This window comes from Rhinopithecus roxellana, chromosome 11 (genome assembly GCF_007565055.1).
Source record: "Rhinopithecus roxellana isolate Shanxi Qingling chromosome 11, ASM756505v1, whole genome shotgun sequence".
Classification (NCBI taxonomy): Eukaryota; Metazoa; Chordata; class Mammalia; order Primates; family Cercopithecidae; genus Rhinopithecus; species Rhinopithecus roxellana.
The window spans coordinates 91,145,332-91,160,462 of record NC_044559.1 but is presented as its reverse complement, the minus strand read 5'-3'; the positions used below and the strand labels follow the sequence as shown (position 1 = coordinate 91,160,462).

The 15,131-nt window shown below is 35.9% G+C and overlaps 1 protein-coding gene across 3 annotated transcripts in view; it reads left to right on the top strand.

Annotated features, from left to right (window-relative positions):
* Positions 1-15,131, top strand: part of CTNNA3 (catenin alpha 3) — a 1,783,100-nt gene that overhangs the window by 141,873 nt on the left and 1,626,096 nt on the right. For all 3 annotated transcript variants that reach the window (XM_030941008.1, XM_030941007.1, XM_030941009.1), the window contains exon 4: positions 4,244-4,410. In XM_030941008.1, coding sequence (XP_030796868.1) covers positions 4,244-4,410 — 167 coding nt within the window. The remainder of the gene's footprint in view (positions 1-4,243; positions 4,411-15,131) is intronic.

Sequence of the window (15,131 nt, the reverse complement as noted above, 5' to 3'; positions counted from 1 at the left end):
GGATATTTTTCTTATACCAGGTTTTCTTTGACTTTTAAGTTTGTAAGCAATATAATCACTTTTAGAAAGTAGAATTATACTTTTAAATGCAGCAAAGTAACTTGTAAAAGAACCATATAGGAAGCTTTATAAAATAAAGAATATTTTGTAATATGTGTATTTGGCCAACAATTTTTTTGTACTTCTGGAGTGTATTTATTTGATCATATAGTTTGTAGGCCAGATTTTTGTATATTCAGAAATTTTCATCTCTTACATGTATATAGGTGTGTAAAAGTTACCTCTATAGATATTTGAGACTATATGCTCTAGTACCTTATTTTAGCAGGCATTTCATAAGTGATTTTTTTTAACAATTAAAAAAATCCCTTTTTTAGGAAAGGAACTAAATGAACTCAGTAGAAAGAAGTTTTCTGAACCTAGTTTTTGTGGCATTTTCAAGACCTTTAGTAAATTATTTTTATGTATAGAGTGGGATTTCTTGAAGAAAAAATGTAGTTATTTTTATTTGTGTGTATTTTAAATGTGAAATTTCCTATTCAGCAAACTTCAAAGTAAAAGCATTATAAGCAAGATTGGGAATGATATTTCAAAAGAGTAGACTCTCCACATGTAGACTTTATAAAACATAGATGCTAATATTATAGATGGAAGGGAAACTTGTACCTTTTTTTCTATTTAATTAGGAAAACAACCATTTTCTCCTGTCAGAAATCAATATGACAGTGAACTGGCTAAATTCTATAAACCAGTTGTTGTTATCAATACCTTATCAATAGTTGGAACATGTTTCTTTTACCTAGAACATTCCTTTGTATGTCTTCTGACACCTCAGGCAGAGGTAGGTCCTCCTCTGTGTCTCTTAGTACTTTGTACAGGCCTGTACCAGAAACCTGTATCAGTGTTTGATGACTTTCACTTGACTCTGAACTTCTTGGGCTGCAAAAAAACTGTTTCATACTGATATCTATCTCCTGGATACCTAGGATACAGCTGTTTTATAGAGGAAACAACAAATGTTTATCAAAGAAAAGTTGAATAATGTTCATTCACATATTAATTTGGCAATATATAGTCAATGTATTGAATATATGCAACAGAGTAAGCACTATTCTAGATCCTGGGAATGCTGTGGTGACCAGGACCAATGCAGCTCTTGCACTTACTAGTTTTATGATCCAGAAGAAAAGACAGGTTTTGATACAATTTGTTATAATAAATTATGAAGGTTATGATAGAAAGCATAGAATCTTACTGTAAGACCTATCTTAGTAATGGGGGGTCCAAGCTTCCCATAGGAAGTGATGTTTAACTTAGGACCAGAGTGTGGGCTGAAACCAGCTGAAAAGGGTTACGAATATTGGGGAAATTAGGGACAAGTCCAGCAATTGGGGAATTAGGGACAAGTCCAGCAATAAGAATTTAAGTTATAGCATCTTTATTAATGTATTTTGGGGGTGACATTTCTCCTTCCAACAGAGCTACCTGACTGGCTCTTCATATTCCCTTAACAAAGACAAGAATATAATAATTGTTTAAATGATCTCTTTCTGAATATGGCTCTTCAGCCAGTTGTTCAACATTCCAACATTTTTAGAGTAAAAAATATGTATTTTTTTGATATATATTTAGTTTTAGTATGTGAAGTCAAAGACAGTATTCTAAAAAGGCTGTTATAACTTTCCAAGTCAGAATCACAACAATAAAAAAGTAATCTTTTTTTGCGGGCATTCATCTGCTTTCTAAATTTTGGAGGTCAGTTTAACTTTTCAAAGTCTTATAGCAGCAATTCTGACTTGCAGAGAAGCACATTAAAATCACCCACCTATTGGTCTTAAAAATTTACCATCTCTATTAGAAATTTTCCCCAAAGTAACAGTTAATCTTTGTTGAGTGCTTTCCATGTTTAAATACTGTGCTAAATATATTATATGAACTATCTCATCTAAGCATCCAAGAAACACTGTGAGATAAATCATATTTTTACCCCTTTCTCTAGATAAAGACACTGAAGGCATTTAGTGTCCAGGGTCCCAGAACTAGATGGGGCATATAAGAATTTGATCTCAGAAGTATCTAGAGTCATAGTTCCTCACTTGGTATTGCTAAAGAGATCTAAATGAGACATACTAACATGTTGAGACAGTCTCAGAACCTCCTCACAAGTTTTTCAATTATAAGAAACAGTATTCTTTATTTTATTTAGTAAAATAACGGACTCAATTTTCTTTATGCTAAGGTTCATGAGTCAATGAAAACTAAAATATTTATGGATGTAATCCATAAATGGGTAAGACAGACCATTTTGTATATTTTTGATGGGATGACTGTATTTTGGAGAATTTTGTGGCAATATGTAACAAAACTTAAAATTCATTTACCTCTTGACTCAGGAATTCTACTTTTAGGAATTTATCCTACGGCTAAACTTGTTCATGCATGTAAAGATATATGTCCTGGGCATTCTCTATAGTATTATATGAAATAGGAAAAAGTTGGAAATGACTTATGTGTTCATTAGGGGCCTGGTAAAATAAGTTACAGTGTATCAATGAAATATGCCTTATGTACTCTTATTTAATACTCGTAAAATAGTAGTTATTATTATTAATTAATTTCAAAAAGAAGAAAATGAAGAGTAATGATGTTAAGTGACTTGATTAAGATACTAGGACAGAGACATTGAAGCAGTCTGGCTCCAGAGTACACACTGTTAATTCTTGTGCTATATTGCCTGCTGGTCATCTGTTTCCCAGTATGAAAGGAAAATAAATTGATAAGCAAAAAGAAATTATAGAAAATCTCTCTAGTAGGCTACTACTTGTTTAAAGGCTCTATATTTTTATCTTTTCTTCTTATAACATATACAATAACTATGTTTTGTTATAAAATCTCTGTCTTTATAAAACATATATTTGTATATATGAATGTATATGAATATATTCAAAAAACATACATATATAAAACATGTATACATTTATGTATATAAAACATATGTATCTATATATACTTATACACATAAATAATACATTCATGTAAAAATTTCTGGACAGATATACAAGAACTGAATAGTTGGTGCTTTGGGGGATTAGTTTGGAGACTTAAATTTTTACTTGATGTTCTTTGGTGTGGTGAATTATTTAAAAGTAATAGACATGCATTATAATACTTTTATAATAAAAACAAGTTTAGATTTAAAAACTTAAAAAATAGTGGATGTGGTAATTATCCATTGTGCTATTGGATGGGAGTAAAGAGAGATTTTTATTAAATATTTTCATTTCATACCCTTCTGAACTGGGAACGTAAAACAATGAATGAATATATATTTAATAACAAGATATATTTTAAATGAAAAGGCATTAAAAATAGTGAACACAATATTCTTTTTTTTTTTTTTTTTTTTTGAGGCGGAGTCTCGCTCTGTCGCCCAGACTGGAGTGCAGTGGCCAGATCTCAGCTCACTGCAAGCTCCGCCTCCTGGGTTTAGCCATTCTCCTGCCTCAGCCTCCCGAGTAGCTGGGACTACAGGCGCCCGCCACCTCGCCCGGCTAGTTTTTGTATTTTTAGTAGAGACGGGGTTTCACCGTGTTAGCCAGGATGGTCTCGATCTCCTGACCTCGTGATCCGCCCGTCTCGGCCTCCCAAAGTGCTGGGATTACAGGCTTGAGCCACCGCGCCCGGCCTATTCTTTAACAATTATGCACTATGAAGTACTATTTCTGTGACTAAATCTAGGATATAGTTTATTCATTATTTTGACAGTTTAGAATATATTTGCCTATGTTAAACTTTTATCACAGAGCTGTAGTCTTATTATCTTAAAGACTACCTCTTTTCTAACATCCATTGAGTTACTTTCCAACTCAATAAAGATTTACCTTGTTTTTATAAGCAGGATTGTTTATGATTGAAGCTTTAGTAATAAAACCTTTTACAAGAAACGAGATTCAGCAAAAGCAGAAGTTGACAGCAATTTTATTAGATGTTCCTGGTCAATTGAGTGCAATTTTCTTGCAAGAAAATGATATCATACTTCTTAATTACAGAATATTTGTCAAAAAAAATGTTAATTTGAAACATCATTGTTTATTGAGAAACCATGTGTTGACAATTGCCAACTGACAATATTTTTATATTATGCTTAGTCTTGGAATTTACTTGGAATTAGGTTAGCTGATAAATTCTGAAATAGGCATAGTTGAAACTTAAAGTATAACTTATTTGGGGTTGTATTTTTCAGGTGAAGCTCTGAAAGTATCAGCTGAGAGATTTACAGATGACCCCTGTTTTCTCCCAAAAAGGGAGGCTGTGGTTCAAGCTGCCCGTGCCTTGCTGGCTGCAGTGACGAGACTCCTTATCCTTGCGGACATGATTGATGTCATGTGCCTCTTGCAACATGTGTCAGCTGTAAGTAAAAGATGGCTTAGTTTACCTTGGCATTGTCTTCACTTCTAATTTCATTTTCTGAACCTGGCGTCGATCCTAGTGCATCTTGGCTTCACTCTCATTTCTTAACTTCACCCCTTCAGAAGCAGACTAGACTGGGTTGTGAAGACTGATGTATACCTCAAAATAAGGAAGCCAGAGTTAGTTCTAAAACCAATGGGAAATTAAACAGAAGATGGCTTGCTTATAAGGAAATGGCTAGGAAAATTATAGACTTTTGATCACTTAAATAACTATGTTCTCTATAAATAAATAACATCATTTAAATAACTATGCTCTCTATAAATAAATAACATCATTATATAGATAATATGTAATAAACATATGAGTATAAATGACTTGAAAAATAGAAAACTTTAAGCTTAAGACATTTGGAAATTTATCCTGGTTTGTAAATGAATTCTACTTTGCCACGTCCTCTTGATTCAGGATAAAGAGTGCATGTTTACAGGTAGTCTGTGATGTCTGTAGTAATCCATTAGGAAAATGTAGACATGTATTTAATACAAGTAAATAATGCATATTAACTAGTAGGATACAAAGTTAGCAAGATATCCTGAATGCTTTCTTTTTTCAGACAAACCCACTTAGCACATTTTTAGTAGAAAGAGAATTTTATTACAGTCTGTTTTCTTAGTTTGATCAAATCATTAGTAGTGTTCAGATGAAAAGGTTGCAAAGAACTCTTTTTATATCTGTTGTATTTTCTGCTTGAAATAGGACCCTTATACTCTGTCTATAAATACATCTGCATTTTCATAAAGTGTCTGTGATTTTACTATCACTACTCTATTAAGCAAACAATGGTCTTATTTGATTAACCTTCTTGTCAAAATCATTTTCTCTAACTGCTAAGCTAAACCTTTCTTTGCATCTTTCTTTTTGTCTTTGTCTTTTTCTTTTTTTTTTTTCTTTTTCTTTTGAGATGGAATCTCACACTGTTGCCCAGGCTGGAGTGCAGTGGTCATCTCGGCTCACTGCAATCTCTGCCTCCCAGGTTCATGCAATTCTCCGGCTTTAGCCTCCCGAATAGCTGGGATTACAGGCACACACCACCATGCCTGGCTAATTTTTTGTATTATTTACTTTTAGTAGAGATGGGGTTTCACTATGTTGGCCAGGCTGGTCTCGAACTCCTGACCTCATGATCCTCTCACCTTGGCCTCCCAAAGTGCTGAGATTACAGGTGTGAGCCAATACACCTGGCCACATCTTTCTTGTATTCACTATTGCTTATTTTAACACTAGAGTGACCCTCTCTTTGTACTTCCATTTTTTTCTTTTGATAGTTTTATTACCATAAAACAGCAAATCAATCCTTTTTAAATTTATTTTATTTTATTTTATTTTATTTTATTTTATTTTTGGTTTAAGTAGCATTTTAGGAAAGGGAATTGTTCTTATCACCAGCAGCTGTTTACTAGAAGATTTGTAGGTGATATAATTGAGCAAAGGTTTCTGTTACTTGGTTCTTGGTTTGTTGAGTAACCATAGACAAATTACTGAACTGATAGTTTTATTACAGTAAAAAGAGCAATTCGATCCTTTTTCTTAAATTTTTTAAAAGTTTTTTAGTTTAGCTTTTTAGGAAAGGGAATTGTTTTCATCACCAGCAGCTGTTTACTAGTGGATTTGTAGGTGACATAATTGAGCAAAGGTTTCTGTTACTTGCTTCTTGGTTTGTTTAATAACCATAGGCAAATTACTGAACATTTCTGAGATTCATTTGTCTCATATTTTAATACAGACACTAACAAATGCTGTAAAAAAGAAATGGGTACAAAAGATTAAGTGGCAGGTAATTCCTAGTTCCAGTGACATGATAATACCTAGTTCCAATGACCCAGTAATTCCTGTTTTAGACTCTAGATTTGTTGAGATAGGGCAGAATGCAGGACTTTTGTAATGTGAAAACTGCCACCTTCATAACCAATTAGGAGGTAACTGTATATAAAGAATAAAACCACTTTCACTACCATTTTAGTTGAGTGTCCACTAGGAGTTAGGCACAGAGGTAGGTAATTCACCTACATTATGCCATGCAAATGAAGCAGGATGGTGTTGTAGATCAAACAAAAGCAAAGTACCTCTTACAGTAAAAATTAGAGTTAATATTTATTGGGTTTTTATAATGTGCCAAACACTGTGCTGGATTATCTCTTTTAATTCAATTCTCATGACAGCCCTATGATCATGATTTCTGTTTAACAAATGAGAAAACTGAGGCACATTGAATTTAAGTAACTTGCTCAAGGCAACAGGAAAGAATTAAAACTTTTGGAACTTACTACTCTAATAGTTAGAACAGCTTTAACTACAAACAGCTTTTAAAAGTTTTGGCAAATTCATGGACCTACAACCAGTTGCTAAAGTAAGTTAGATATGCCAGAAGATGTTTTAAATTCTAACCATCCTCTCTCACACTTAGAGCCTGAATTTCAATTAGATTATATGTCACATATAAGTATGTATAGTAAAACAGTGGTATGTTATGAAAAAGGAAGTGGCATCTTATCAAAGAGAAGGGAACATCTTTTGTGGTAAATTATGATAGTTTTTCATGGTTTCATCCTCATGAAAAGTTTGTATATGAATCATATTATCAACTCAATTCTTTCAAGACTTCATGTAGAATGAAAACCACTAAATTGTTTTTGAGATCGTCAAGATTAGAATTATTTAGCCCAACATTTCCCCAAAAGTATTCTGTAGAACATGTCTTGAAAATATGGAAAAGGAAAAAAGTTGTTTCTTTTTGTAAGTTATCAATGCTGCACATGTAAATTCCCATGAATGTTTTGATGCACATTAGCACATTAAAGTTGTTGAGAAATATTGCCATGAAGAAGCCTGTTTAACTGTGCTTAACTCAGAATTTCCCAAATGTTTTTGATCCCAGAACTCTTCCATAGTATATTAATCCTGGGACTTTCTGAATCCATACTTTGGGAAATGTCAGTTTGGAATTTTTCTAATAATATTTATGACAATATTAGCTTCTACTTGGAATCAAAAGAATCATAGTGGAGAAACTTCAGTGCCCTTACAGTTTGATATTTTACCTGAAGTAGAAAGACTCTCTGATAATATGCAATATATGCAACTGCCTAACAATACATGATCACTAACAATGATAGCAATCTCAGTTTTCTCAAACAGTGAAGCTGATTTTGAACAATTCTAATTGTTGGAGACATATTTCTCAAACTGAGCTTAAAACTGCCTCCCTGCTATTTCAAATAGTAGGTCTAGTTTTGCTTTCTGGATCAACACAGAATCAAGGCAATATAAAAAGGCTCTTTTCAAATAACTGATGATTACTCTTGGGACTTACCTATGTCTCCCCTTTTCTAGGCTAAAATTTTTTTGACTTTTGAATGTTCCTTATATGGTAGTTCCAGACCACTCTAAATACCATAGAATTTCTGTGTATTTTTCAAATTGACTTATATTTCTTTGTATGACTTTTAGTTTCCTGCTGAAATTTTCAATCTTTATTTTGATCTACTTGACATGGTGAGCAGAACTGTCTGATTCGGAAGGTTTGAGAACTCTGGTGTTTGGACTCCCAGGGTGCCTGCTTCTGCTATCATTTTCCTTGCTTTTGCTCATGGTGTCTTGTCTTAGAATGTGAATGGCTATTTTTGATTGGATACTGAACATTGCCTCTTCTGAAACCCATTTCAGGTAATTTCTCACTGCCTTATTAGTTATTTGATATTTTTAAGATGAATTGTTTTATCATCAAACCTTATTTGTTTCCTTCAGCAGAGGATCAGACTGAATTTCCAATTTGCCATTACAAGAAATAGAAGTCCCCCTAATCATCTCTGTAAATCCTTTTCTATGCACTCTGGATTGTAGGTAACTTCCATAAAATGTTGAAATCAATGTCTTGAAATCAAAACAAACTCCCTGATGTGAACATTCCGTGACATAAATGTACAATTACATCCCTGATTTAATGTCTAACATGATCTTACCTATCACAGTAGCCTTGTCATGTTGTTGATTTTGAAAACAATTAAAACCTCCAACTCTCTGAGCTCAAACTACTCCTAATCCAGGTCTTCCTCCTGTGATACTAGTTTTTTTAAAAAATATGTAAAGGTAGAAGTTACATTTATATTCATTGAATTTTATCTTATTAATTCTAGCTTTTTGTTACAGTCCATCAGTATCCTTTGACTCTCGATTTTGTCTTCCTTTCCTAACCTTATATCATTTTCAGATTTATTCATGAAAAATTGTTTAATGACATGGAAAACAGTATTATATCTTTCTTTTAGATAATACCAAATATGAACACCCTTTGAGTAAAGTTGTTGAAATGAGCTTCAAGCTTGCTTCATTGGGCTGCTGTGTAAACCATGCTTCTTTATTTTTTCCTTTCTTCTTCTTTTTTTGTTTGTCACTCAAATTTTATTGTGTACAACATTATCTAACAAAAATTCTATTTGCTTTATACTAAATATAAAATAAGAATTCATAATGAAACAAAACCTACCGAGAGATACATTCTCATCATTGATTTAGAACTGAATGTCTTTACAATCCAAAACTTTAGAGGTTCAAACAATGATAGTTAAGTACATATATGGGGTACAAATTACAATGGAAAACAGCAATGATTTCCTCATAAAAGCTGTAAGTTCTTAGTTATAAATAGAGATAATAAATGCTTCACATGAAATATCATACAATGAACTATCATAAAGTATGCATACATTATATATGTCAAATATACTCGGCTTCATAATTTATGGTCAATGTTGTTATTCATACACATACACCCATATATATATACACACACATATATGTATAAAAGAGTTTTCTAGGTATCTTTTGAAATTACTCAAGCACATACGCTATGGAAAAACCGATAGAAATATAAAATGTTTCAGATACCATTAGTTTATTTTCTGCTAGAAGACACATGATGCTCCCCTTGTGAATCTATGGAACTAAGAGTTTCTGCCCTTTCACTCAGCACGTCACCTGCCACTAAACCGAAAGAGAGGTCTGTTTTAGCTTCCTACTTCCCATAATCAGGATGAATGAGTGGAATGAAGCATACATGATTGCAAGAGTTTGGCAAAGCAGGAATACAAGTTTGCTCTGCTGTGTCCTAGGATTCCAAGTTGATGTGATTAGACACAGAAAGTAAATGGCAAATAATATGAGGAAGGAAATCACAGTTTGCAAAGCTTTTCTGTGGACCTCCTCAAGCACTTCATGAAAGACCTTCTTGAAATCAAGATATATTGTTTGTGGCATTGTGGATTTATCAGTCTAGTAATCTCAGTTATAAAGGAAATGAAATTAGTTTGGCATGACTTGCTTTTTAATGACTCAATAAGAGCTGTAAGTGACCATTTTTTGCCTGCTTTTATTTCTTTTCTCTTTTGTTCTGACCTTCATTTTTTAAATTACCCATAATCCACTTACTTATGATGCAAAACCACTTGTTTGCTGGGATCTTCTTGCACTTAAGGTCTCAATAAAATTAGTTTAAACCCTCATTCTGTGTCCTATCAAGTATAATGTTCTCCCCCAAATTTCTGCAAATTCCTTGGGAGCTCATATTTTCAGGGTCAACTCTGGCTCCAAGCTTTTGCTTCCACTGAATTACTTTCATTTATAGATTGTCTTTCTATCTCTATTCTACATTATGTTCACCCAGAATCTGGAGTTGGCCTTTTCCCCTTTCACAAATAGACACTCTCTCTCTCTCTCTCTCTCTCTCTCTCTCTCTCTCTCTCTCTCTCTAACCCTACCAGAGTAGGCCAGAATATGTGAATATAGCAAACCTTACAGAAACTTACAGGAAGATGGAAGGGAGGGATTTCTATATTGCAACAATATATTCTAAGTGGCTTCAATTTGTATGTTAGAAATCTTCAAAATCTTATTTAGCAACTCCATCTCATTGCCCTTTCACATTTTTTCTCTCTAGCTACTTTCCCTCAGACTTCTAAATTCTGTTCATGGGAATGCAGTAAAGAATAGTTATCTCCTTAGCACTCGACTTGGCCCCTGCTTATTTGTGTCCTTAGGATATCACTACCCACCTTAAATTACTCATTAAGGTATTTTCTTCAGTATAGGTGGTGCCCTTCCTAAGAAGAATTCTGTAGTCAGCCACCACACTCCCCAATCCTACTATATAATAATCTATTATAGATTTTTGGTGGGAGGAGGGTGTCTACTTTAGAGATGTGAATTTCTCCTGGGCACACACTTTTTTTTCTCCCAAAACAGAGGACTGCCTTTTTATTTCTTGCCCTTATTTTGCATGTAATGGACCAAGGCCTGCCTTTCTTCTCCTCCGTCTTTACTATTTCATGCAGGCTTCTGGATTTTTTTTTTTTTCCCTCCTGACACTTATACAAGTTCCTGCTACATTTTCTGTTTTTGTTCTTTATTTCATTCTTTATTTCATAGCATTAAAGAATTGCTCTGAGCTCATAATTTTTTTAAGTGGTCTTACTCTTATTTTCCTTCTTGTGAGTTTTCCTACGTAACAGATTTTTTTCAACCCTGTTGAAGTATATTTCGAGTATAATCCCGAATAACTGGGGTTACAAGTGTGCACCGCCATGCCAAGCTAATTTCTGTACTTTTAGTAAAGACAGGGTTTTGCCATGTTGGCCAGACTGGTCTCAAACTTACTTTCCTTCTTATGACTTTTCCTATATACCAGATTTTTTTCAACCCTTTTGAAGTATATTTCCTTTTAGATGTCAGATAAATGAGATGTTACTCTCTTTTAATAGCATGTATCTATATATTTCCCGATTTTGTAAAGCTTTCTTATTTCTATTAAGTTATACTCTTTCCACTGAGACTGCCACAGGAGAAGCAATTACAATAGAACATTTCCAAGGACATAGCCTGAGACTACCAACTAGTGTAAACATGGGTCACTGAGCAACCCTGAAATGGACAAGTACTGCCAAATTAAATAATCAAGGATTCCTGACATGGCACTTTTAAATGTGTCTAGTGTCTAGGAAATGTGTGTGTCTAGTGTCTAGGAAATGTGTGTGTTCTTTTGGGGAAAACAGGTCCAAATGAAAGGTAATAGGGGACACAGGGAAGAAAAATGCTGATATTTCAGTATTTCATCAGTTGTAGAAACTTAGAAAGGCATTTTGGCTCTATTGTCACCATTGTTTATAAATTTTTTATAGGAATTTAAGTCAAAATGTTTCTCTCTTTGATACTGTTCAAGTTTTTCAAGCTTTTCTGTACTATTTGTTCTTCTTAAGATTCCACATCTTGTTTTATTGGCATCTGGATTTTTTTTTTTTTCAGACAGAGGTTTGCTCTTTTTGCACCGCTGGAGTGCAATGGCACAGTCTCAGCTCACTGCAACTTCTGCCTCCCAGGTTCAAGCGATTCTCCTGCCTCAGCCTCCCAAGTAGCTGGGATTACAGGCGTGCACCACTATGCCAGGCTAATTTTTGTATTTTTAGTAAAGCCAGGGTTTTGCCATGTTGGCCAGGCTGGTCTCAAACTCTTGACCTCAGGTGATCTGCCCACCTTGGCTTCCCAAAGTGCCGAGATTACAGGTGTGAGCCACCGTGCCCAGCCTGGCATCTGGATTTCTAAGGGTCAATTTTATTTGGAAGAAAACAGGTTTGCATGGCTTCTGCTTACTGGGTCATGACGTTGTGGGGAGAAAACATGGCTTTTGGCAGCATGGAGACCTTGCTTGAATCCCAGCTGTGTTGTTGATTAGCTGGGTAATTTTGGGAAAGTTAAAAATCTGTGAGCTTTGGTTTCTTCTTCTGAGTTATGGGGAGAATATAACTTATTCTGAATACCTTGAAAGGGTCTTGTGAAGACTGAATGATATTTGATATGAATTACTTGGCAAGAACTGGTATAAGTTCTCTTTCATCTTCTTTCCCTGTTCCATCTTTCTCCACTGTGGTATCTTGCTCCCACTTTTTGGCTCTTGGAGTGAAATGATGTACTTATTCCTAAAAATGAAGGGAAATTTGACTACTGAGTTGAAGTAACTTTTCTAACTTTTTCCATTTATCATACCATAGTCAGGTTTTACTTGTTTTGGGAATGTTGATCCCTTTGGATTAGGTAATAGACCAACATCTTCCAAGAAATGGCTCCAGAATTTAACGACTTTTGTCAAATGTATATTTAACATTTGTCACATAATTTTATAAAGCATTTGTGGACAAACAATAATTCTGACTGTGATGAATATTTATTTTGACAGAAAAATCACACTACCATATTGGCAGCTGAGACTTTTTGAGGCCACCCTCTATTTAAAAGGCAGATATGTACCAACAAAAAGAGTTTCTAAAGCCTTTTATTATTGAAGATATCAGCAGCTGATAAAGGGAAAATTACTGTATAATTAAGAGCTGTTAGGAGCTATGTATATTTTGTGGAAGATCTTACACAAAATACGTAAAAGCATATTAAGATGTAAAGAAAAAGAGCAAGTCAAGACTGGTATTTAAGATGTGTATTAGTCTGTTTTCACTCTGCTGATAAAGACATACTTGATACTGGGCAATTTACTAAAGAAAGAGATTTAATGGACTTACAGTTTCATATGGCTGGGGAGGCCTTACAATCACGGCAGAAGGCAAGGAGGAGCAAGTCACATCTTATGTGGATGGCGGCAGGCAAAGAGAGAGCTCGTTCAGGGAAACTCCTGTTTTTAAAACCGTCAGATCTCATGAGATTCATTCACTATCACGAGAACAGTGCAGGAAAGACCTGGTCCCTTAATTCTATTACCTCCCACCCAGTTCCTCCCATGACATGTGGGAATTGTGGGAGTTACAATTCTAGATGAGATTTGGGTGGGGACACAACCAAACTATATCATTCTGCCCCCGGCCCCTCCCAAATCTCATGTCCTCACATTTCAAAACTAATCATGCCTTCTCAACATTCCACCAAAGTCTTAATTCATTTCAGCATTAACTCAGAAGTCCACAGTTCAACATCTTGTCTAAGACAAGGCAAGTCCCTTCTGCATATGAGCCTGTAAAATCAACAGCAAGTTAGTTACTTCCTAGATACAATTGTAGCAGGACAAGCCACAGACAAAACTCCTCAGACACTGAGTTAAAGAAGGAAGGGGTTTATTCGGCCGGGGGCATCAGCAAGACTCCTGTCTCAAGAGCTGAGCTCCCCAACTGAGCAATTCCTGTTTCTTTTAAGGGCTCACAACTCTAAGGGGGTGCATGTGAGGGGGTCATGATTGAGCAAGCAGGGGGTACATGACCAGGGACTGCATGCACTGGTAATTAGATCAGAACAAAACAGGAGAGGGATTTTCACAGTGCATTTCTATATAATGTCTGTAATCTATAGATAACATAACCGATTAGGTCAGGGGTCCATCTTTAACTACCAGGCCAGGGTGTGGTGCTGGGCTGTCTGCCTGTGGATTTCATTTCTGTCTTTTAGTTTTTACTTCTTCTTTCTTTGAAGGCAGAAATTGGGCATAAGACGATATGAGGGGTGGTCTCCTCCCTTACAGTGAGGGTACGGGCATTGGGTAAATACAGCTGTTACAAATGGGATAAATTGGTCAAAACAAAGGTGCTAAAGGCCCCATGCAAGTCCACAATCCATCAGGGCAGTCAAATCTTAAAGCTCCAAAATGATCTCCTTTGACTCCAGTGTCTCACATCCAGATCATGCTGGTGCAAGAGGTGGGTTCCCATGGTCTTGAGCAGCTCTCCCCCTGTGGCTTTGCAGGGTACAGCCTTCCTCCTGGCTGCATTCATGGGTTGCCATTGAGTGTCTGTGGCTTTTCCAGGCGCACTGTGCAAGCTGTCAGTGGAGCTATCATTCTGGGGTGGGTCTGGGCTCCACTAGGTGGTGCCCCAGTAGGTACTCTGCGTTGGGCCTCCAACTCCACATTTTCCTTCCACACCTCCTAACAGAGGTTCTCCATGAGAGCCCTGCCCCTGCAGCAAACTTCTACCTGGACATCCAAGCATTTCCATAAATCCTCTGAAATCTAGGCAGAGGTTCCCAAACCTCAATTCTTGACTTCTGTGCACTTATAGGCTCAGCACCACATGGAAGCTGGCAAGGCTTCAGAAGTTGCCTTCTGAAGCCACAGCCTGAGCTTAACATTGGCCCCTTTCAGCCACGGCTGGTGCCCTGGGACAAAGGGCTCAAGTCCCTAGGCTGCACACAGCACGGGGACCTTGGGCTTGCCCCAGGAAACTGCTTTTTCCTCTTGGGCTTCCTGGCCTGTGATGGGAGGGGCTGCTGTGAAGGCGTCTGACATGCCCTGGAGACATTTTCCCCATTGTCTTGGGGATTAACATTTGACTCCTCATTACTTATGCAAATTTCTGCAGCTGGCTTGAATTTTTCCTCAGAAAATGTGATTTTCTTTTCTATCACATTGTCAGGTTGCAAATTTTCCAAACTTTATGCTCTGCTTCCCTTATAAAACTGAATACCTTTAACAGTACCCAAGTCACCTCTTGAATGCTTTGCTGCTTAGAAGTTTCTTAAACCAGATGCTCTAAATCATCGCTCTCAAGTTCAAAGTTCCACAATTCTCTAGGGCAGGGGCAAAATGCCACCAGTCTCTTTGCTAAAACATAACAAGAGTCACCTTTGCTCCAGTTCCCAACAAGTTCCTCATTTCCTGCTGAGACCACCTCAGCCTG